The 21,763-nt window shown below is 57.7% G+C and overlaps 8 protein-coding genes across 8 annotated transcripts; 5 read left to right on the top strand and 3 right to left on the bottom strand.

The window, feature by feature from the left end:
- Nucleotides 1-211: 211 nt before the first annotated feature.
- Nucleotides 212-2,127, top strand: MYCTH_2300653 (uncharacterized protein). The gene is made up of 2 exons (XM_003661310.1): nucleotides 212-543; nucleotides 673-2,127. The coding sequence occupies exons 1-2, from the start codon at nucleotides 309-311 to the stop codon at nucleotides 1,968-1,970; spliced, it is 1,533 nt and encodes a 510-aa protein (XP_003661358.1). The 5' UTR covers nucleotides 212-308; the 3' UTR covers nucleotides 1,971-2,127.
- Nucleotides 2,128-4,833, bottom strand: MYCTH_2300655 (uncharacterized protein). The gene is made up of 2 exons (XM_003661311.1): nucleotides 4,605-4,833; nucleotides 2,128-4,548 (listed from the first exon to the last, which is right to left on the bottom strand). The coding sequence occupies exons 1-2, from the start codon at nucleotides 4,747-4,749 to the stop codon at nucleotides 2,285-2,287; spliced, it is 2,409 nt and encodes an 802-aa protein (XP_003661359.1). The 5' UTR covers nucleotides 4,750-4,833; the 3' UTR covers nucleotides 2,128-2,284.
- A 377-nt stretch (nucleotides 4,834-5,210) lies between these two features.
- Nucleotides 5,211-5,805, bottom strand: MYCTH_2300657 (uncharacterized protein). Its single transcript, XM_003661312.1, has 2 exons — nucleotides 5,761-5,805; nucleotides 5,211-5,701 (listed from the first exon to the last, which is right to left on the bottom strand). Coding segments are annotated over exons 1-2 (162 nt in total). The 5' UTR covers nucleotides 5,763-5,805; the 3' UTR covers nucleotides 5,211-5,541.
- A 566-nt stretch (nucleotides 5,806-6,371) lies between these two features.
- On the top strand, nucleotides 6,372-8,349 carry MYCTH_2314506 (uncharacterized protein). Its single transcript, XM_003661313.1, has 4 exons — nucleotides 6,372-6,806; nucleotides 6,878-7,084; nucleotides 7,142-7,300; nucleotides 7,357-8,349. Exons 1-4 carry the CDS (start codon nucleotides 6,429-6,431, stop codon nucleotides 7,591-7,593), a joined length of 981 nt encoding a protein of 326 aa, XP_003661361.1. The 5' UTR covers nucleotides 6,372-6,428; the 3' UTR covers nucleotides 7,594-8,349.
- A 2,609-nt stretch (nucleotides 8,350-10,958) lies between these two features.
- Nucleotides 10,959-14,322, top strand: MYCTH_2300662 (uncharacterized protein). The gene is made up of 3 exons (XM_003661314.1): nucleotides 10,959-11,122; nucleotides 11,256-12,972; nucleotides 13,037-14,322. Exons 1-3 carry the CDS (start codon nucleotides 11,115-11,117, stop codon nucleotides 13,814-13,816), a joined length of 2,505 nt encoding a protein of 834 aa, XP_003661362.1. The 5' UTR covers nucleotides 10,959-11,114; the 3' UTR covers nucleotides 13,817-14,322.
- Nucleotide 14,323: 1 nt separating this feature from the next.
- MYCTH_2300663 (uncharacterized protein) lies at nucleotides 14,324-16,025 on the bottom strand. The gene has a single exon (XM_003661315.1). It carries the CDS (start codon nucleotides 15,733-15,735, stop codon nucleotides 14,851-14,853), a length of 885 nt encoding a protein of 294 aa, XP_003661363.1. The 5' UTR covers nucleotides 15,736-16,025; the 3' UTR covers nucleotides 14,324-14,850.
- Nucleotides 16,026-16,408: 383 nt separating this feature from the next.
- Nucleotides 16,409-19,616, top strand: MYCTH_79619 (uncharacterized protein; the record flags this gene model as incomplete). The annotated part of the gene is made up of 13 exons (XM_003661316.1): nucleotides 16,409-16,641; nucleotides 16,714-16,791; nucleotides 16,862-17,764; nucleotides 17,831-17,903; nucleotides 17,971-18,227; nucleotides 18,426-18,513; nucleotides 18,639-18,673; nucleotides 18,744-18,755; nucleotides 18,824-18,940; nucleotides 19,007-19,046; nucleotides 19,101-19,304; nucleotides 19,374-19,421; nucleotides 19,489-19,616. Exons 1-13 carry the CDS (start codon nucleotides 16,588-16,590, stop codon nucleotides 19,614-19,616), a joined length of 2,037 nt encoding a protein of 678 aa, XP_003661364.1. The 5' UTR covers nucleotides 16,409-16,587.
- Nucleotides 19,617-19,883: 267 nt separating this feature from the next.
- On the top strand, nucleotides 19,884-21,442 carry MYCTH_2300670 (uncharacterized protein). Its single transcript, XM_003661317.1, has 2 exons — nucleotides 19,884-20,405; nucleotides 20,669-21,442. The coding sequence occupies exons 1-2, from the start codon at nucleotides 20,072-20,074 to the stop codon at nucleotides 21,421-21,423; spliced, it is 1,089 nt and encodes a 362-aa protein (XP_003661365.1). The 5' UTR covers nucleotides 19,884-20,071; the 3' UTR covers nucleotides 21,424-21,442.
- Nucleotides 21,443-21,763: the final 321 nt, after the last annotated feature.

Here is a 21,763-nt window from a genome sequence, read left to right on the forward strand (position 1 = left end):
CATTCGTCGAAAAAAATTCCAAGTAGAAATTCTGACTTTCTGTGTTCTCTCGTTTTTCTTACTCTCTCGTTTTTTTTTTTTTTTTTTTTTTGCCACATAATCGACCTGAAGTTCAACCTGAAAATCGGGCTTGGTGGGTCCTGGCCGCCTATCGGCGCAGGGCTTTTAACACGCTAACCAAGTGAAAGAACCAAGTGCCCCGAGCCGTCTGAAATCTGCGCTGCACCCACCGAGCCGGATTGATGAATCAGCGAGCCCCTGATGAGCGACCCAGGGCTTGAGTGATCGGCACATCAGCACATGGCAACATGACGGCTGATACTCAAAGTCCAGACTCGGCGGCCATGAGATTTGACATTCTCAAGGGCGCTCTGAAAGATGGCGTCGCGGCACGGGTCGGTCGTCTAGCCTTTGCGGGGCGACTGCCCATGGACACGCCCAACTTCATCGGCATCACCTCACGCGGCGCCCTGCCTCATCTCACTCCCGACAATGTGAGCAAGCATCTGCAGACCGTGGGTGCCTACATGGCACTGGAGGACTGTGAGTATCCGAATCGCTGTTTTGGGCCTTTGTTTTATGTTATTTTATATTATATTATTTTTTTTAATTACTTTCACTCCCTGTCATGGAACTCTTCCCTCCTTCGTTCTCATTGACTAACTAGTTCAGTCATCGAGCGCCCTCAGCAGTATTCCCAGAGGACGCCGCCCATCTACGGGACTCCCACGACGGCAAAACATAACACCCGGCTGCACAGGTTTACCGCCATGCCGCAGACCGTCACCACCGTCTTGGGAGCCCGCCGCATCCCCGCCGTGCCCTCGCCCATGGGCAACACCAACGCCTCCATCTCCGTCTTCACCTCGACCGGCTTCCAGGTCCTCACCACCAAGGAGTACCTCTCCGCCGTCGACGCTCTCAGCCCGGACATCGCCATCCCCCTGGCCGACCTCACCCACAGCACCATCACTCCGAACTCGAAGCGCGCCCTGCGCATGGCCGAGCGCACCGACGAGTGGGTGGTCGAATGGTTCTCTTCCCTTTCCGAGTCCGGCACTACTCCTCCTCCGAGGAGGACCTCCACCTTCGCCCCAATCCTGCCCATATCCTACTCCATCCAGTGGGAGTACGTCTCCCGCCTGGCCGAGGACTACCTGCCCACGGGCCAGCTCGCCGGCCTCGCCATCCACGACCCGGACGTCCTCCCGGACCTGGCCGAGCACTGCCCGGCCCTGCTGCCCCTCCCGCGCCTCTCCCTCTCCAACCCGCCCACGCCCCACCACATCCTGCGCCAGATCGCCCTCGGCGTCGACGTCTTCGCCCTCCCCTTCATCAACGCCCTCTCTGACGCCGGCCTCGCCCTCTCCTTCACATTCCCACCACCACCACGACCCCCATCATCATCAACACCTTCATCACCACCATCCCAATCATCCCCCGCCTCCGCCGGGACAGGGACAGGGACAGAAACAGAGACGGGAACCGGCCTGCTCCCGCTCGCCATCGACCTCTCCCACCCGTCGCACGCGACCTCGCTGGAGCCGCTGGCGGCCGGGTGCGCGTGCTACGCCTGCGCGGCGCACCACCGCGCGTACGTGCACCACCTGCTGTCGGCGCGCGAGATGGTGGGGTGGACGCTGCTGCAGGTGCACAACCACGCCGTCGTCGCGGCCTTCTTCGCCGGCGTGCGCGCCGCCCTCGCCGCGGGGGAGGGGAAGGGGGAGGGGGAGGGGAGCCCGGAGGCGTTCGACGAGGCCGTCCGCCGGTTCGCGCTCACGTACGAGCCCGACTTCCCCGAGGGCGCCGCCGAGCGGCCCCGCGCGAGGGGGTACCAGTACAAGAGCGTCGGCGGCGGCGAGGGCAAGAGGAACAAGCCTGCCTGGGGCAAGCTGGAGCCGGCGGCGGAGGCGGAGGCGGAGAGCGGGAGTGGGCGGGGAGCGGATACGACAGCCGGCGTCGCCGCCTGAGGACCGGGACTGGAGGGAACTGAATCATGGATCGGTCTTTAGACGATGCCGGGAGAGAGAGAGTGAGAGAGGGAGGGAGGGATAGAGAGAGGGGGAGGGAAGGAGGGAGAGAGAGAGGGAGGGAGAAATGGAAATAACCCGGGAGGTAGATCTCGGATAGTCGATTCCCAGGCTGCCCTAGCCTAAGCCCGAGCAGCCCGCAGAAACCAGAACGACGACTGTGTCAACCTTGACTTGGGTGCATATTGCTCCTTTGATTCTACGCATTGTTGTGATTCGAGCCCCGTACCGCCTCATCAACCCCTTCTCCCCCTCTACCCTTCACCGCCGCCGCCGTCGCCGCCACCACCACCACCGGCAGCAGCTCCCTCCCCTTCGTCCAATCTTACTACCCTCGTAGCCTTCTTTTTCTTCTTGGCCTTGACAACCGGCTCCCCCTCCCCCACCGAGGCTGGCGCCTCTCCAACTTCTTCTCCTTCCACCCCAGACTTCGCCTTCTCCTTCTTCTTCTTCTTCTTGGCCTTCACCACCGCCTCCTCCCCGCCATCCCCCTTTTCGTCGACTTTCGCCTCCTTCCCCGTTCCCGTTCCCGTCCCCGTTCCCTTCTTCTTCGTCTTCTTCTTCTTCACGACGACCCCCTCCGCCGGGACTCCTTGCGCCACCTGTATCCTCTCGTTCGCCCGCTGCATCTCCAGCCTCAACCGCTGCACCTCCCTCAGCGCCTGTGCCATCTCCGCCTCCTCGCGCTGCTGCCGCTCGTGCGCTAGCCTGACGTCGCCACCTGCGGGCCCGCCCTCCTCGAGACTGAGATCGTCGAGTTGGCTGGAAGTGATCTGCAAGAGAGACTGTTGTTTGACTTTCCTGGCCTTAGCGTTGTTGATGTTGTTGTTGTTGTCTGAGTCGTAGGCTCGCGGCGTTGACAGACCGCTTCCGCTGGAGCCGAAACCGAGGGTCTCGTCCGGTGCTACGACGACCCGTTGACGGGGCTTGGGTTTGAGTTGTTGCTGTTGTTGAGCTGACTGTTTCTCGGCTGGGCTGGCGCTGTCCGAGGGATTCAGCAGCTCCAGTTTCATGATGGGAATGGAATCTATGTCGAGATCGGGGCCGTTCTCCTTCTGGAGGATGTTGTGGATCGGGGTCGATCTGCCACCGGATGCAGTGGAGTCGGGAATGTAGAAGGGGTCGTCCCGATACCGCTCCATGCGCTCTGCTTTCCTCCTGGCGATGATGTCTGGATCGAGGTAGCTCTCTTCGGACTGTTGGTATGAGCCGGTTGGCACTTCATCCGGCCCGTCCATGAGCCGGTTGATTGCCGGTTCGCTGGCAATGCTCGTGGCGGCGGGTTTCTGGTTGTAGTATGCTTCGAATTCGTCGTCGCCTTGCGCCGGCAGCATCAACGAGTCGGCCTGTGACAGCAACCTGTTGAGATCCGGATGGATGGGCTCGTCGAGGTCGAGGTCATCGGGGACTGGAACGTTTTGCTGCGTCCCGACAGCGACCGAATTGAGCTCCCATCCGGCAAAGAGCGACGGGATCGCTTGCGTGAGCAGCAATGGCGGGTCCTGCTGAACCTCGTCTGTCGAGGGGGGCTGCCCGGCGGCTGCTTCGGCGGTGAGCTTCAGCAGTTCAACGAACTCAACAGCGCGCTCCTGGACTTCCAGGTAGGGATGCGACGCGAACGGTTCCAACACGTGGATGACGCGCGCCATTAGTAGGGTAACGCTCGACTTCCTTTCTGGTGTCCAAGGAGCTCTATCGTCTCCCGTAACGCAGGCAAACAGCTTCATCACGGCTTGTAAGATTGTTGCGAGGCATTCCGGGTGCTCAATTCGCGGAAGAAGATCCAGTAAATGCCGCAGCGTGTCGTCGGGCGATAGTAGCTGCGAGGCATATTCGCCAACTACCCAAGCAACGGGCTTGAGCGCCCCCGCGCGAACTGGTCGTGTCGGCGACGCTTCTGTGCTCATGCGGGATATGGCAAGTTCCGCTGTCCTTACAGCAGCGGCCCTGATAGCCTTGACCTTCACGGCCACGTTCCTCAGCTCATTGCCGATCTTCTCTGAAATGTCGCCGGCCTGGCTCGGCGCAGATGCATCGGCATCCAAGTCCTTCGTCCGCGGAGGGGGTGCGATTCGGATGAGCTGGGCTAGAACGTCGAGATACCAATCGAAGTCGACCATGTTGGCGTAATTGTCCTGTGAGCACATCCTCAATATCCTGCCAATGACGTCGACAGTGTAGTCGTCTGGGAGAGGAGGAGCCCGTCCCAGCGGTTTGCGACGCCTTCCAGCATTCCCGCCTCTCTCGTCACTCGAATCGCTTTCTTGATCCTGGGTATCCGGGCCGTTCTGTTGTTGACTGGCTGCGGCGGAAGACGCCCTCAGCTGTCTCATCAGGCGGCTGACAATAGACACCAGGTTGTCGCTGCTGACCATGCCCTGCACCAGATCGAGAGCCTTGATCCTGATGGTGATGTCCTCGCTGTCGATGCACTCCAGAATCACATCCTCCTGCTGCGCAACCAGGAAGGGGTGAGTAACAACGATCCGGTTGAACGCTAGGAGAGCCACATATTTCACTAGAGATGCTGGTCAGTGGCCGGCCCTATCCTAAGAATGACGATCGGAAACTCACGATTTGGATCGCTGTTGGTGGACACCATGCCCCGCAACTTCGAGACACACAGGGATGCTACCTCCTCCCTTGCCGAGAAGTCCTCACCGCTCCCGAGGAAACCGCCTTGGATGATGCCATTGATGCACTCGTACAGAAGAGACATTGCTGGAGTGGTCCGGATAAGGTTGGTCAATGGCGGTAGCAGCTTCCGAACCAGGCGCGGTTCGAGCGGCGTCAAAGTAGCGAACTACACGGAACGGTCAGGAGACGTGGGGTTCAGGAGAGCCGGGGGGGGGGGCTTCTTACGAGCTTGATCAGCTTAATAGCCATCCAGTTGTTGCCGCCATCAACCAGTAGCTCGAACAGCCGTGGAGCTAACGGGAGGAAGTCACGCGGCCTTCGCCAGCCCAGCTCGCACACGACGTTCACAATCGCCGCTGTGACACTGGGATCCTCTTCCGGGTCCATCAACCGTTCCTTGATCTTGGGCCATGATGCGCGGAGTGCTTCGGGATATAACAAAGCCAATCGGTAGAGAGTGACAACGGTCTTCTTCCGGATGGCGGCGTGAGAATGGTTGAGGCGCGGTAGCAGGTCGCCGAGGAGTGACATGGCCAGGGACGGGGTAACGATATGAGGCAGGGCAGCGATCGGGAGGGAGATGATGATCGGTGTTGATGCAGCCACATCCTGACGGGGAGTCAGCGGGTGGCTTCACAAGAAAAACGAGGGAAGCCTGTTCACCTTCTTCAAGAGGTTCGTAGCCATCATCAGCACGTCTGTGTCAGGGCGAAAGCTCTGCACCGCAGCAAGATAGCCGACCCTTTTCTGGTGGTATTTCTGTGAAGACATAACCTCAAGGACGTGAAACGAAGCCCAAGACATGTCGTGCCCGATCATCTCGAGGTAGACGAGTTTGAGCAAGGCCGTCGCCTTGACGTCTGTCGCTTTCGAGTCAGCTCGGCGGGCCTTTGAAGGGAGCCGCAGTTGACTGACCCATGTCCTGGCTGCGTATCTCGGTCCGGCATTCTTTCAAACAACTCTGGATGTACTCCTTTTCGTTTCCCTTGTGGTTTCGTAGACCTCGGATGAGGTCATACAGCGATTTCTCGAACCTGGGTCGAGTCAGCACGGCGCGGGATTCGGGCCTGGAAGGGGCGGGTGGTTGGCGCACATGGCTGAAAGAAGCGTATATTTCCGCTCGTGGTTCTCGATCTATCTGCGAAAAGCGTCGCTCTAGGCGCCAGGAGATGCGCGAGCGAGGCTTGCTGGCCCTCGAGGGAAGGTCGGTCTATTGAAATTCGGGCTTCGTGGTGGGGTTTAGCGGGGAGGTGTTCTGTTGGAAATAGTAATGGAATAGGAGGCAGCGAAGCGCATCTTGTCGCGAGCCTCCAGAACAAGTGCTAACGGCAGGGGCTCTCGTCGACTGTTGGGTGAGCTTTGCCCTCGGCAAACTCGCTGATAGTAGACGGTGATCGCGATGCAGAATGTTGGAGGGATTCCTAGCTCATGCGCAGCACGTCACTGTACGTACAGTGAACCCACTTTCCTAGAACACTGTACTGCACAGTGCTCCGTAATGGGTGCAGGGCGGAAGAAACAAACACCGCCTCGGTTCACTCCGAGCGCTAGGAAGCAAGCTAGTTAGAGGTCCCATGCGACGCAAGAGGCTCTGCTTGGCTCTGCTTGGCGCTAGCTCCAGAGCTTGCTCCTGTTCGCACGGTGTCCACTACACTCCTTCATCTACTTACCGTACCTCAATTCGTCACAACGCGAGACCGACCACGATAATTCATCCCCTCCGGGCCCATCGGATCAATTGAGGGGCATACATTGTGAAACATGTCATCCATGGTTCTTCAGACGCCAGTCCAGCTGTCCCCGGCGGCAGCGCTGGCTTTGTCCCAGCAAGCGCCTGCAATCCTCCGAAGCTCACCCTCGACCGCGTCTTCCTCGCCTTTCAGCACGTTGCTCTCCGGCTCCGAGAAGCCAGAGCAGTGGCTCCAGTACGAGAACCTCATTCTGGCGTGTCTCCGAACCGGGGATGATCGGGCTGCGCACGCCTGCCTCAGCCGTCTCGTCGCTCGGTTCGGAGACGACAACGAACGGGTGCAGGCCCTCAGGGGCCTGGTGAAGGAAGCCGAGGCCAAAAACAATGGCGCGTTGGAGGATGTGCTGAAGGAATATGACCAGATACTCAGCGAGAATGACACCAACATTGTTCGTCCGCGCCGTCTCCACATTCTTCGTTGCTGTCCCTGGAGCGATCGGTGGCTAACACGGAGACTCAGCCTGTTGCAAAGAGGCGCATCGCGCTGCTGCGGTCCATGGGACGCATTTCCGACGCGACATCAGCGTTGGTACAGCTTCTCGACTACTCCCCCACCGATGCCGAAGCGTGGTCTGAGCTGTCGGATATTTACCTATCCCAGGGCCTGTATCCACAAGCCATCTACGCTATGGAGGAGGTCCTGGTTTTGGCGCCAAATGCGTGGAATGTATGCAGGCCAACCATAGCCCCGAACCTAAGCCCTATGCTCATGCAGCTCTCACAGATCCACGCGCGGCTGGGCGAGCTGCAGTACATGGCCGCGACCGCCCCGGGAGTGGCCAATGGCTCGTACCAGAAGTATATGGCCGAGGCGATCAAGCGCTTCTCGCGAAGCATTGAACTGTGCGACGACTATCTGCGAGGATATTATGGCCTGAAGCTGGTGAGCGCCTCGCCGTTCCGGTGTTCCTTCGGAAATTGGCAGCTGACGCCCTCTAGGTCACCAAGAAGCTGCTCGATGACGGCGGCAAGCCAGCGAAGCAGACAGACGAGAGCGATTTTTGGCTGCCAGACACAAACACCATTGAGCGGCTCAATGAGCTTGCCACAGCCAAGCTGTCCGAAATTACCCGACGCAGCACCGCAAATGACCGGGGTTGGCGTGGTTACAGCGAAGCCGAGGTTGCTGCAGCTCGGGAGTTGCTTGCTGATGATGCAGCCGCCACCGAGAGGTGATGACCTCCGAGGACAGAGGAAAGGGGCCCGAGACGACGAGGTCCAGTGACGCGTCTGCCATGCCCGTCATATCATGCGTCATAACGGAAACGGCAAAAGATTTGAGAAGTCGGCGCGCAGGTGCACTCGCTCGTTGCAAGCTTCCGGAATCGCGTTCGAGGTCTTGCACCGATTCCAGCCACAGCCGCCGGTTCTCATTGGTGCCCGACCGCTTTCTTCTTGTAGTAGCCGAGGTGGGTCTTAGGGTACGAATCGTCGTGATGGCAGGAGCCTGAACGTGGCTCCAGTAAACAGCAAGGAAGAGGTCTGGTGTTCCGGTGGGGAATGGACGGAGCGGGCCTTTACACGAGAGCCCAACTGGATTGCATGCCTTACCGCTGGCTGATGAGGCTTTCTTTGGTGCGCATCCAATGTCCTTCGGACACAAACCCCGGAAATCGTTGGGCTACCGTGTAAGCTCAGCAAATTGGCTGGATTCGGCTGGGCAATAGCCGACAACGCAATCGCGATGTCCATAATCCACCCGCAGTAGTTGGTTCGCAGACACCTCAATGGCGGCACGATGATTTTAGTTGAAGGACGAAGAGCCCCCGTGCCTATCGAGGACGGTCCAGAGGGTCAGGTGTTAGCCTGAAATGGGCACTGCGGAGCCTGAGATTGACGTGTCTAGTGAAGGAGCTTGAGTTGAAAACGAAGGTGGTGTTGCGGTAGGTTAGCTTAAGTTTTAGGCAAAGACGTATTATATCTTAAGGCGTCACTCTCCGCTGGATCTCATCGTGCATGAGCGCGCGTCTGCCTGTTCACTGCCACCGAGAATCAAAACGTGACTCCAGCTATCGCCTCGCAAATTTCATCGTGGTTCGCGTCCGAGTGTCGGTTAACGAAGTCGAATCGCCTGCGTCCTCAAAGTCCCGTCCCAACCCCGCGCCCTGCGATTCTTGTTTTTAGAGAGCCTGGAGTGCCAAACAAGGCCAAAGGGGAAAAAGCAACACCATGTGGGATTGTCAACTTGGTGGCCACGAGAAGCGAGTGAGACTGCAGAGCGAGAATTGGATTCGTCAACGGTCAAAACAACGCTGGTGGGGGTTGGCCATAAGCTGAGAATCTGGTGTTGGCTTCTCTGTGGTTGCTGCTCACTGACAGTGACCTGTGTGCCAACCGACGCCAACACCGGGCCAGGTGCTTCCATTCCAGGGGCTCACCGCCTGACAGACGACCAGGCAGCCTTTGGGCTGTTGTCGTCGTGAGCTGACAGTTGGGTCGGGTCTCGAGCCGAGCTGAACCGCTTTGACTCGTCGAGTTCAAACCCGTGAGTGAAGGTTTTTTCTGTAGTCAGAACATCGCTCCGCCGGCTCGTCGCCGCAGGCGCGCACCGCCTCCCGCTTTGTTTATAGGCTCCATGCAGCGTCTGGACACTTAATTACCTCGTCGGGCTGCAACATGTCTCATCGCACACATGTTCCGACCAATACGATTCGAAGCACTAAACCGCAATCCAGGCCCGTCCCATTACCATATACGTGTTTTCACTCTGTGGCCTGTGCCCTCCGAATCTGGTCTCTGTGTGCAGGCTGCTTATCAAAAAAATTTCGTCCATGCGAAGGCAGCACAAACCTGCAACTGTAGCCAATTTTCGGTCGATATCAGAAGCGACATCCAAATTGGGACGGGCTTTAAGATTTCATCTTTCCGACACAACATCTCTTGGAAACCTATGCGTTGCCGAGCGCTGCGCACAAATTTGAGGTTGGTATCATACAGATCACGGGCATTTAAGTTGCCAGATTCGGCATCACAGCAAAAATGTTTCCCCGCCACCCAAGAACTTGGTCTAATTTGTTGTTGGATTGCACACAGTGTTCATCCCATCCTCACCGAGATCGACGAGCGGGAACACCCACCGCCCACCTACCCACCTTGACCGACTGGGATCCAACGGCTTGTGGCAAGCATCATCCCAACCCGGCCCCGCAACCCCCCGCCGGTATGACGATATTTCCTTCCTCTTATTCTTCCTGATGCCATTATGTCCCGATTTTTGTTGGATAAAGTAGCCGGTGATACGGTATAGTGCCTATGCTCCTAATCCACAGGCAGTCCTGTTTCAACACAACATTTTCTCTCCATTTTCCCCCATTTTTTTCCCGGAAACCCCTTTTATTTCTTGCTGGGCGGAGGGCCGACTGGAGAGATTGCCCCTCTTTCGGCTTGGCGGCTGGTTCCGCGCCATGTGCGCACTCTCCCAATGTCCAAAGCATCGAGGTGGCGGCAACCCGTCCCGCATGGACTGTGGGCGGGGACAATTAGAGTTTCGGTCTCTAAGGTTGTCCTGGCGTGTCCAATGGCATCGTGGTGTTCGTAACCCCGACCCCGGGCTCGAGGTCAAAACTCAGCAGCGAGTTGTCGTTGATGTAGTACAACCCGCTCGCAACTATCAACACGTAACATGCCTGTCGTCCACCACGAGAGCATTCGGGAAGGTGCCCAATCGCGGCCAAGGCTACCTAGTAGTCCCGGGCGTCTCTCCCTTCGGCCAAGGTGCCTTCGACGCCCGTTCTGCTGATGCTTCTCCTGCTGTCGCGGGGTTTCTACGTTCCATTGAGCAATGTGCTGCCCCTCACTGACGCTATGCCAGTATTGAGGGCTGTTCCTTAGCACATACCCCTGTCCGCCGGGCAGTCCTCTGACAGTTCGTCTCACCAGCCGACTGCCGGCCCCATTCACCTGCATTCCTCAACTGAGTGTCCCTCCCCCCCAACGGTCACGAGTGTCGCCCTACACTAGCCAGGCTCACAGCCTCCCATCCAGCTCCCGAGTTGACCTAGGCAAGTATCCGACCCCGCGCTAGAGGGGTTTCCTCCCATAATATGAATACAGCTCCCTTCGCTCGTGGTTTCCGCTCTATCTGAGCTGTTGCCAGTCCACACCTCACTTTTTTCTAGCACCATGGCGGGCGGAATGGGTTAATGAACCACTCCCGCCACGCCTTGGGTTCCTTCGCCCTAGTCACCTCCCCTGTCTCCCCTTCTCTCCGCTGTCACTCGGGTGGACCTGGTCTGGGCTTTCTTTGCGCATGCAGTTCCAGCCATCGCTGACCAGCAACCCGGGCAGGCCGTCCCCGATTGACTCCTCCCTGTTTTTCGCCCAACTTATAGTTAGCGGCCGTGCGTTCGAGACTTCTAATTCCCCCCTCCAAAATCAGCACTGAAACCGATCATCTTGTCACAGAGCACCCGCGCACGCTCTCGACCCTGCCACAACAACATTTGCCCGTTTCTCAGGCACGCACACAGGGCCTCTCTCCTTGGCTCGCGTGTTCCAGCCACAAACATCCTTGCACGTTCACACACACAACACGCACACACAGACACCCACCACCGACCCTTCAAATCCTTAGTGCACACCAAGTCGGCTTCACATCCTGCCAACTACCTACCGATCTAAGCCGCACTCTGACCCCGCTTTTTTTCGGTCGTCCCTGGCGGTTGTCGAGAGTCAAGTGACGGATATAAGCATCACCAATGCCGCTGTAAGTCTTAAATTGGAACTGATTCCCTCCCTTGTTTACTCGGCGACTGCGCCGCATAATCCATTCTTCGTCCCTACACCCAATAGTCCTTGGCTGACCTGTCGTGCCAACTCCGCTTTGCCATTGCGCGCAGAAAACATCGAAGTCCAGCAAGAGGTCAAAAACGTACCCCGGCTTCGGCAACATCAAGCGAATACGACGAAGAAACCTCCTCACAGCACAGCGAGGATTACGACGATTCGCTGGCTGACGAGGACGACGAGGACGACGAAGACCAGTGGGGTGATGAGTATGACGAGCTCGATCCTTCGGATTCAGCCTCAATAAGCCAAGAGTATAAACAACGCGCTCTTCCGCGATCTCACAGTCCGCGTCCGCTCCGTGGTCAGCCGCGCAACCACAGAATCCCTGTTGGGCGGCAGTCATATTCCTATTACTCTCCATCGGTCCCGCCAATGAGTCTCGATCCTTCCGAGGACTATCCGGCGTACGCGCGAGGCTACGGCGGCCCGCCACAGCCGCAAAACCAAGGCGCCTTCTACGGCGCTAGGGGCGGCCATCAGTCGGCCGGATATGCGCAGAGCCACGTCGGCTACATGCCGAATCACTACGCCAGCCAGATGGTGCCCTATAATGAATACCGAAACCCCTTCGCCCCGGCGCCAATGGCCGGGACTGGCCCTGGCTTCTTTGGGAATGAGCATCGGGGTGGCCACGGCCACTACGACATCATGCCCTATCACCAGGGCCCCGGTTACTATGGCGCCGGTGGGGGGGCAGGTTACGGTATACCGCCACCGCACCTGCAGCCGTACTTGTACAACGCACCTCCGCCGCCCCCAACGGAAGCGCCCGCGCCCAAACCGCCAACCCCTGCCCCGCCCCCTCCCGAGAAGAACCCGGAGGTGGAAGCACTCAAAGCGCAGCTCGCCAAATTTGAGGAAGAAGAGAAGAAAAAGGCCGAAAAGGAGCGGCTGGAGGAATTGAAGAGGAGGATGCAAGAGGAGGCTGCAGAGGCGATCAAGAGGCAAATGGAAGAAATGAAGAGGGTGCAGGAGGAGCAAAAGAAGGCGGTTGAGCAAGCACAAGCCGAGGCCGCAAAGAGGGCGCGCGAGCAACTGGAGGAAGAGAGACGAAAAGAGGAGCAGAGGAGGAAGGAGCAACAGGAACAGCTAGAACGCATCCAGCGCGAGACCCGTGAGCGGCTCGAGGCCGAAAGGAAGGCAGCCGAGGAGCAGAGGAGGCGCGAAGCCGAAGCCGCTGCCAAGGCCGAGGCTGATGCGCAAGCCAGGATCAAGAAGGCCATCGAGGAAGAGCAGGCACGAATCAAGGCCCAAATCAAGGCCGAAGAAGAAGCCAGGGCCGCCGCTGAGAAGAAGGCGGCGGAGGAGCAGGCGCGACTCAAGAGGATCGAAGAGGAGGCCCAAAAGAAGATCGAGGCGGCTCTCAAGGAGCAGGAGGAGAAGCTGGCGGCCGCCGTCAAGGCTGAACGCGAAAAGTTTGAAGCCGCCCAGAAGGCCGAAGCCGAAGCCAAGGCCGCGGCGGCGAAGAAGGAAGCCGAGGAAGCCGAATGGCGCAAGAAGCTCGAGGCCGAAGCCAAGTTGAAGGCCGAGATCGAAGCGCGAGAGAAGCTCGAGGCCGAGCGCAAAAAGGCCGAGGAAGAGAGGCTCGCCGAGGAGCAGAGGAAGAAAGAAGAGGAAGCCCTCAAACAAAGGCTCCTCGAGGAAGCCAAGGCTAAGGCGAAGGCCGAGGAGGAGGCTGAAAAGAAAAAGGAGAAGGCGCCCATCAAGTTCAAGGACGCCGTCGGCCGCAAGTTCAGCTTCCCATTCCATCTCTGCCAGACATGGCAGGTAAGTCGCTGCAAACACTGGCATATATCTTGTCGGAAGTAAGACTCACTTACCGTCCCCGCAGGGTATGGAAGAACTCATTAAGCAGGCCTTCCTCCATGTGGATGTGATCGGCCCACATGTTCAAGAGGGCCACTACGACCTGATCGGCCCCAACGGCGAGATCATCCTCCCCAGCGTCTGGGAAAAGGTCATCGAACCCGACTGGGCCATCACCATGCACATGTGGCCCATGGACAAGGCCCCGCTCCGCAATCAACAGGTGCCTCCCATGCCCCCCGGCGCCATCCCCCGGCCTCCCCACCACAACGGCCGGACAGTCCACGCCAACGGACCCGTCCCCTTCGTGCGCCCGCCAAGTGCCCATCCAGGAGGTGCCGGCGGCATGCAGATCCCGCGTCCCCCGCCGAACGGCGTCTGGCCTAATGGCGGTGCTGTGCCAGTCGGGGCACCGCGGGGGGCCCGGCCGTCGGCGGCTCCGCACATTGTAACAGTCGAGCCGGAAAAGCCGAAGCGCAAGGACAAGGGGGCGCCCCAGGGGATGCTCAGCTGGATGGTTGGCGCCAAGCCTAAATCCAGCAGTACTAAGAAGTATGTTGGCCCCATCCCTCCCAAGGGAGCGAGACGCCCCGATTCAGCCCAAGCCCGTGTCCCTACACCCGCATCCGCACCCGCACCCGCACCCGCACCCGCACTTGCACCTCTTCCCCCCAGCAAGCACAAGCCCAAGAACAAAGCCCGGCCCTCGTCCCAGAAACACTACCCCTCGTACATCTTGTACCCTGCCCATCTGTGGCTTCCCAAGTCTGTTGCATTCCCTCCACTTGTCGAGTTCGGGCTGTAGCTCGGCCCCGTGCAATTGGTTGGTCGATTAAGACGGCGATGCTAACGCGGGTATCTATATAGGAAGAAGCATTAAAAACGAGAGAACACCTGTTTCTTAAACTCAGTCTGACTGCTCACTGCCCGGATTCGCGACTGATTTACTCCCTCGTGATGGAGTTATAGGGAAGACGAGCGACGAGGTCAGCGATGGCCTTCTTCACTTCCTATCTTGACAACCATTCCTTGCAACTTGCTATTTGGTTTGGCTTTTTGATACCATGTCGCCTACGGTCTCCCCCCCTTTTGATTTTTTTCCCCTCTCTTTTGCTTTTCTGTTGGTCCTGTGCTGCTCAGTTTGTTGGGATATCTCCTCCAGTTCTGTGCCTCTTTTTGTTCCCCTATTTTCTGCGGCGTGGCGTAACGGTCTGATCCGATCTGATGTGTGGTCTGGTCTGGTCGAGCGTGACGCATTGCTGCCGGAGTACGAGGAGTATGAGGAGTATGAGGAGTAAGGGGTGGGTGGGGGGAGGGATGAGGGATGAGTAAACGAAGTCAACGAGGTATGAGTGATGGGATATGACAGAGCGATGCGTTGATGGAATGGATGGAAGAAACATGATGGATTCTGCGGCAAACTCTGGTGATTCCGGCGCAAAGATTAAGAGTCTTTTTCAGTCCCAATGTGTCGGCACCATGGCGAGGGAGGGAGGGACTTTCTCTTCCGTTGGATTCTGTTTTAGACAATTTTCTGTCTTGTTTTGCGCCTTGCTTTTTCAACGTCAAACGTTTGATATGCATATCTTGTGGTTGGTTGGATGTTTTGGTCTATTCCGCTGGTCTATTCTTTGGTCTATATGCAGATTCCCCCAGTTAAGGAAACCAGTTAAAACAACAAGACAAAAAATCGTATACACACACAGATATACATGTCTTGTACATGCCTTGTGCATGACATCGATAGTTAATCGACGCAATACCTGCGTGCCTCCCAACGCGCCGGATTTGACCCAGAGACGACAAATCAGTAACACGCGAGACTCTACGGCCACGGTGTCACCTGCCGTACAACCGCCTGGCCCGCCCTTCAAAGGCCTCCGCCATCTCATCCACCTTCTCATCGGCCACCTGCCCGACGGCGAAGCCGAGCGCGGGGTTGGCGAACTGAAAGGTCACACTGAGCGTCACCTCGGTCCAACACGACGCAGGCCCCTCCCCCCGTCCCCTGGCCGCCGGGCCGCCGCCGCCGTGGCCCACGCCGGCGGGCTTGACGGTCCACCGCGTGACGAGGCTCTCAAAGATGCCCTCCATCCGGGGAGGCCGCCCGCCGCCGCACTCCTCCCCGAGCTCGTAGCCCACCGACCGCAGGACCTCGCGCGGGATGCTCGTGTCGGCGCTCCCGCTGACCGCCTCGACCACCTCGCCGGGAACGCAGTACACGCGCGACGTGTACGTCTGCGTGAAGGGGCCCCAGCCGACCGTCAGGTCTGCGAGGGCAGGGTATCTGGTCGGTGTTGTTGTTGTTGTTGCTGCTGCTTGTGCTGGTGGATGTTTCGGGGGGGTGGTCCATTTGGTGACGCGGGAGTGAGCGCAGTGGGGGAGGAAGTGCTTGTAGGAGTCGACGTCGGCGATGAGGGCGTAGACCTGGGCGGGCGTGTACGGGAGCAGGCGGCGGGCGCGGACGGTCTTTGGTGGTGGCGGGCCGCTGTTGGCGCCGGGGACCAGGTTGGGCAGGGCGGAGAGGAGCCAGGGACGTGGCGCGGTCGTCGACACGTGGCGGATGGCGGTGGTCGTGCCGGCGGCTGCTGGCTTGGGTTGAGAGGGAGGGTGTTGTTGTAAGAGGTGGGACTGAAGGAGGGGCGACGGTGGTGGGAGTGGTGAGCGGACGGCGATGCGAGTGGCCGATAAATGGCGCGCTCGGGTTGGCAGGCGCGAAGCCATGGTCGTCGTGGAGAGTGTGGTGGCGGTGCCGCGTCGGTGATGAAAGTCGGAGAAGGTAAACACTTATTTCGGATGCGCCCGATTAGAAGAGGTACCTATGACAAGACGCAAAGCTCTGGCGGTTGTGGTGGCAATGTCATGATAGCCGTTTCCGTCGCGGAGTCAGTGCGAGTGCTTGCACAAAAACTGGTGCTGTTATTGGCGTTTCATGGTGCTTTGATTATATCGGTAATGTTGTTTGTGTTTTACTTCTAGGAAATGTTGGAGATCTTCAAGATGCGATGAACAGAGTTAGTCCGTCTTAAAATGAGATCTGCCGAGGCCGGACCCTGCATCGCTATTTGGACCAAGTTTGTTTCAACGATAAGATCTTATCTCAGTAGGTGCACGCCCCACCGTAAACCCACAATCTAGTCTTAGCCGTTTATGGTTTTATGACATCTCGTGCCCCGCGATTCTGCGGGTTCTGATTATGAGGGGTAGAGAAGAGGAAAAGAGGGAAAATCAATACCGAGTAAATCGCTTAAGAGGCACCTAATAGTTGTTTGTATTGTGTCGGCCCAAACAGCTGAAGTAGCTGCGGCTCTTGCAAAGCACATACGGAGTGCATTAAATACTCCCGTATCTCCATCGGTAATCGACCGGCTCAACGTCATCCACCTTTCCAACAGCCGCTGAAAGCCGCCCCGCTGCAGCAGTCTCGATACTTTCAGGTACAGAGGGTAGGCTGGTACCTTAGCGATAAACAGAGCTCCCGCGCTGCTTGCTACGACCTTGTACAGTACTCGAATCCAAAGCCAAGACATTCACAACCCGGGACATTGATATCTTCGCAACGCCCAATTGCCGACCATGGGTCATCTCGTGACGGTTGCGACATGTAGCTTGAACCAATGGGTTCTCGATGTGAGTCACCAACGGCCGTCGCTCGGTTCGCTCTCGTCTGTTCGTATCTGATTAACACCTTTTTGGTTTCAGTGGGAAGGGAACCTTGCCCGTATCATCGAGAGCATCCACCAGGCAAAGGCGGCCGGTGCACGACTCCGCGTTGGGCCTGTAGGTTCCCATGATCGCGGTGGACAATGCGTCCATGAAGTATGTATATGTACACGCTGACGGGATCAAGGAACTCGAAATCTGCGGGTACTCGAGCCTGGATCACTTTCACGAGCTCGATGTTTACACGCACAGCCTGGAGATGCTCCGCCAGCTTCTGCTGGACAAGAGCACTCATGGCATCCTCCTCGACATCGGCATGCCCATCCTTCACCGGAACCTCAGGTACAACTGCCGCGTCATCTGCCTCGACGGCAAGATCCTCCTGATCAGGCCCAAGATGTGGCTCGCCAACGACGGTAACTACCGCGAGATGAGGCATTTCACCCCCTGGATGCGCCCGCGGGAGACGGAGTTCTTCCACCTGCCCAAGATGCTGGCCGAGCTGCAGGGAGAGACTCACGTCCTCTTTGGCGATGCTGTCATCTCCACCCCCGAGACCGCCTTTGGCGCCGAGACGTGCGAGGAGCTCTTCACGCCCAAAGCTCCACATATCGACATGGCGCTAGACGGTGTTGAGATCATCACCAACTCGAGCGGCAGCCACTTCACCCTGCGGAAACTCGACACCCGCCTGCAATTGATCACCGAGGCTACCCGTAAGTCTGGTGGCGTCTACCTGTACGCGAACCAGCAAGGCTGCGACGGCGAGCGCCTGTACTTTGACGGTTGTGCCATGATCATTGTGAACGGCGATGTTGTCGCCCAGGGGTCTCAGTTCAGCCTCAATGACGTCGAGGTCGTGACCGCCACGGTCGATCTCGAGGAAGTGCGGTCCTACCGCGCTGCCATCTCTCGTGCCATGCAAGCGGCCGCGTCCACGGCCAAGTATCAGAGGATCCAGACCCCGTTCGAGCTCAGCTCCGAAGCCGACGACTCCGATGTCAGCAAGGCGCCAACTCTGCCCATCCAGCCACGGTTCCACTCGGTTGAGGAGGAGATTGCCCTCTGCGGCGGCTGCTATCTTTGGGATGTGAGTAGTACCACCTAGGTAGGCACTAGAGGGATGAGCTCTGACCTTCCTGTTCCAACTCTACAGTACCTCCGCCGGTCCGGCGCCGCAGGTTATCTGGTGCCCCTGAGCGGGGGGATCGACTCGTGTGCGACTGCAGGTACGCCCAACCCCGCTCCCGCCCACGCCATGCCATGACTGGCTATTCGTGCTCACCGACCTCCCAGTGGTCGTCTACTCCATGTGCCGCATCGTGATGCAAGCCGTCGAGCAAGGAAACCAACAGGTCATCGACGACGTCAAGCGCATCGCCAGATACGGCGGCGAGGGCGTCCTGCCCAAGACGGCCCAGGAACTCTGCAACCAGGTCTTCACCACCATCTACATGGGCATGAGGAAGCAGAGCTCGCGCGAGACCCGCCAGCGCGCCAAGGACCTCTCCGAGGCCATCGGCAGCTACCACGTCAACCTCGACATCGATGACGTCTACGAGGCCCAGAAGAAGCTCGTCGTCAGCGCCCTCGGCTTCGATCCCAAGTTCAAGGTCGAGGGCGGCACGGTGCAGGAGAACCTGACGCTGCAGTGCCTGCAAGCTAGAATCAGGATGGTCACGGCCTATGTGAGTTCGGCCGGCACGCGATCCAGCCTTGTTCGTGTGCGCACGCGCTGACTGGCGGTGCAGGAGTTCGGTCAGATTCTGCCCACGGCGAGGGGGAGGCCCGGAGGTGGAAGTCTGCTGATTCTTGGCAGTGCGAATGTCGGCGAGGTGAGTACCGTTCGCGTAGTTGGTGGCGAGTCCATGAACTGACAAAAAAGAGAACAGAGTATGTTGCTACGTCTTCGAGAGAGCAAGTCCGTAGTGAGCGGGCAAGGCTGATACAGTCTGGATCTCTAGGCCTCAGGGGCTACTTGACCAAGTACGACTGCTCGGTAGGTTTCACAATAGCTGTTGCTAGCTTGATGGATGCGGCGGGGACAGCAAAGCTAACCCTTTTCCTAGAGCGCTGATATCGTACGTCGGCTCCGCCATGCGGTGTAGCGGCAGGAACAAACGACAGGACGGATACTGACTCTCGCCAGAACCCCATCGGCTCTATAGACAAGGCCGATCTGAAGCGCTTCATCGCATGGGCCGAGAAGAGCTTTGATCTGCCATGCCTCCATGACTTCCTGACGGCTGTCCCCACCGCCGAGCTCGTATGTCCGCCCTAACTCCTCCCGCCCGTAAGGAGCGTCGTATGGCTGAACTTACGCCTCTTGCAGGAGCCCATCACGCAAGACTACGTGCAGAGCGACGAAGCAGGTACGGTACCTGCACTCTGAGCAGTATTGATTCGTCGATACTGATCCGAGATAGACATGGGCATGACATACCAGGAACTGACCATCTTTGGTCGACTGCGCAAGCTCAACAAGCTCGGTCCTTTTGGCATGTTCCAGCGCCTTGTGCACGACTGGAGCATCGACCGCGAGCGCAAGCCGGACGACGACGCACCGTACTATACGCCGGCACAGGTCGCCGAGAAGGTCAAGAAGTTCTTCCACTATTATGCCATCAACAGTGCGTATCCGACTGACTTGTGCTAAACCCACTTTAAAAACCAGAGGCAGCTGCTAACGGGTGGACTAGGGCATAAGATGACCACACTGACGCCCGCCCTGCATTGCAACGACTACTGTGGGTGTTCTTCTGAGCAAAGTCTAGAAAGAAACGGAAAAAAACAAGAGACTGACGATGGACACAGCGCCCGACGACAACCGCTTTGATCTGCGCCCCTTCCTGTATCCGCCCTTCTGGAAGAGCTGGAGCTTCAAGCGGATCGACATGGAGCTTGAAAAGATTGAGAAGAAGCGGGCCAGCAAGAAACAGTGAATGCTGGCCATGGGGAAGGGAAGAGGAGGAATTGTGTCGGGCAAGTAGAAATAGAGCTACTTGTATGTAAGTATTTACAATACATACATAAATGCATACAAGTAAATGGTTTGTTACGTGTATCAGATGCCAATTTCTTGATCGAGGTTTGTTGCATTCCCCGCTAACTATTGCTCGCTAGTTGGCCCCCGCACAGAGCGCCCCACACCTCACAACCTTTTTTTTTTTTTTTTCTTTGCTCACGCTTTTCTTTCGCGTTTCTAAAATTTCTTTCCCCTCCCCCCTCCCCAAAGCCTCTAAAAGCAGAGCCTCGCACGAGATGCTGCGCCGAAGTTGCACTTCATCGAGGGCAGTTCAGTGACCTGCAGCGACTGCTAGCTGCCCCTCGTAGGCGCACCCAGAGTATTTCCTTCACTAATTCTTAACCGTCCATTCTCTCCCTTCCGCCGTTCACCATGACGGTCAACAGCGCCGAGGCCGTGGCCGGCCAGAACGACGCGCAGGAGAAGCTGGCTGCCCAGGCGTCCTCGCTTGAGATAGCGCAGGACAAGCCGGAGCAGGACAAGCAGCAGCAGCAGTCCCAAGTTCCTCCCCACCGATCGCACGATCCTCAGTACAACCAGAAGAGAAGCGATCCGTTTCAGTTCGGATCCCGCTACCTGGGAGAGGATGACGACGTCTTCGAGTTCAATGCCTGGGATCACGTCGAGACTGACGACGCATACAAGGAGTATGCGGAGCAGCAGTACGCAATGCAGCGCCAGTCGCCAGTATCCGAGTTTGACAAGAGTATGTGGCACCTTTCGCTCTTTTCTGTTCTTCTTCTCTTCGTCCTCGGGGACAAATGCTGGCTCTTCTCGTCGGATGAGAAGAAGCCAGGCGCGCTCGTGATGATTTACATTTATAAGCATAGTTCATCTGAACCTCTATGAAGACACCTATGTATTCTCTAGTCTTTCGCTCCCATCTGATGCGCCCTCAACCACACGCACCTTGTCCATGTTCACCTCACGGTGCTTTTGGGGCAATTGGCTGACTTGGTTCAACAACAGTGCGCTTCAACTCGGACCCTGCTAAGTGGTGGAACCTGTTCTACAAGAACAACACGGCCAACTTTTTCAAGGACCGGAAGTGGCTCCAGCAAGAGTTTCCCGTCCTGCACAAAGTGACGCGGGAGGACGCCGGGCCGGTGACGCTCCTGGAAATCGGAGCCGGTGCCGGGAACACGGCCTTCCCCGTGCTGGCACAGAACAAGAACCCAAAGCTGAAGCTCCACGCATGTGATTTCTCCAAGAAAGCTGTTGAGGTCATGCGCAATCATGAGTCGTACAACCCCGAGTTCATGCAAGCTGACGTCTGGGACGTTGCTGGCGACGAGCTGCCGCCGGGCCTCGAAGAGGGCTCCGTGGACGTGGCAATCATGGTGTTCATCTTCTCTGCGCTCTCCCCGCAGCAGTGGAAGAAGGCGGTAGAGAACGTCTACCGCGTGCTGAAGCCGGGCGGCGAGGTCTGCTTCCGCGACTATGGAAGAGGGGATCTCGCCCAGGTGCGCTTCAAGAAAGGGCGGTACCTGGAGGAGAACTTTTACATCCGTGGCGACGGCACGCGCGTTTATTTCTTTGAGAAGGACGAGCTCGAGAGGATCTGGAGCGGAAAGCTCAGCGAGCCCGCCGAGGGCGAGGCCCAAGGTCTGCAGCCGAGCTTCGAGATTGAGAACCTCGGGGTTGACCGCAGACTGCTCGTCAACCGTGCCAAGAAGCTCAAGATGTATCGGTGCTGGATTCAGGGCCGATTCAGGAAGAAATAGACAATTTTTGATCTTGCCAATTTTGTTTATTGCGCCCAAACCTGTGATGTATTGTCTACGGATTACGGATCGGTAAGGAGCACATACTGTAAGCCGTACTTTGCTAGTTTTGTATGTATCTGTACTGTACAGTACACAGTACATACAGTACATACATAACATACACTACAAGCACCTCTGTATTGTACATCCGTAATCCGCTGCGTATTTGACTGGCCCAAGCTCCTCGTTCTCCACTGTTGTAGTCCACTGAAGAAGGACCACTCACCGCCCGCAGTCAAAGGGCAGAATTCGTGCAATGCGACAAAGCCAAAAGCCAACCGTTGAACTAAGCCTGAGC

This window comes from Thermothelomyces thermophilus, chromosome 2, assembly GCF_000226095.1.
Source record: "Thermothelomyces thermophilus ATCC 42464 chromosome 2, complete sequence".
In the NCBI taxonomy this organism is placed as follows: domain Eukaryota; kingdom Fungi; phylum Ascomycota; class Sordariomycetes; order Sordariales; family Chaetomiaceae; genus Thermothelomyces; species Thermothelomyces thermophilus.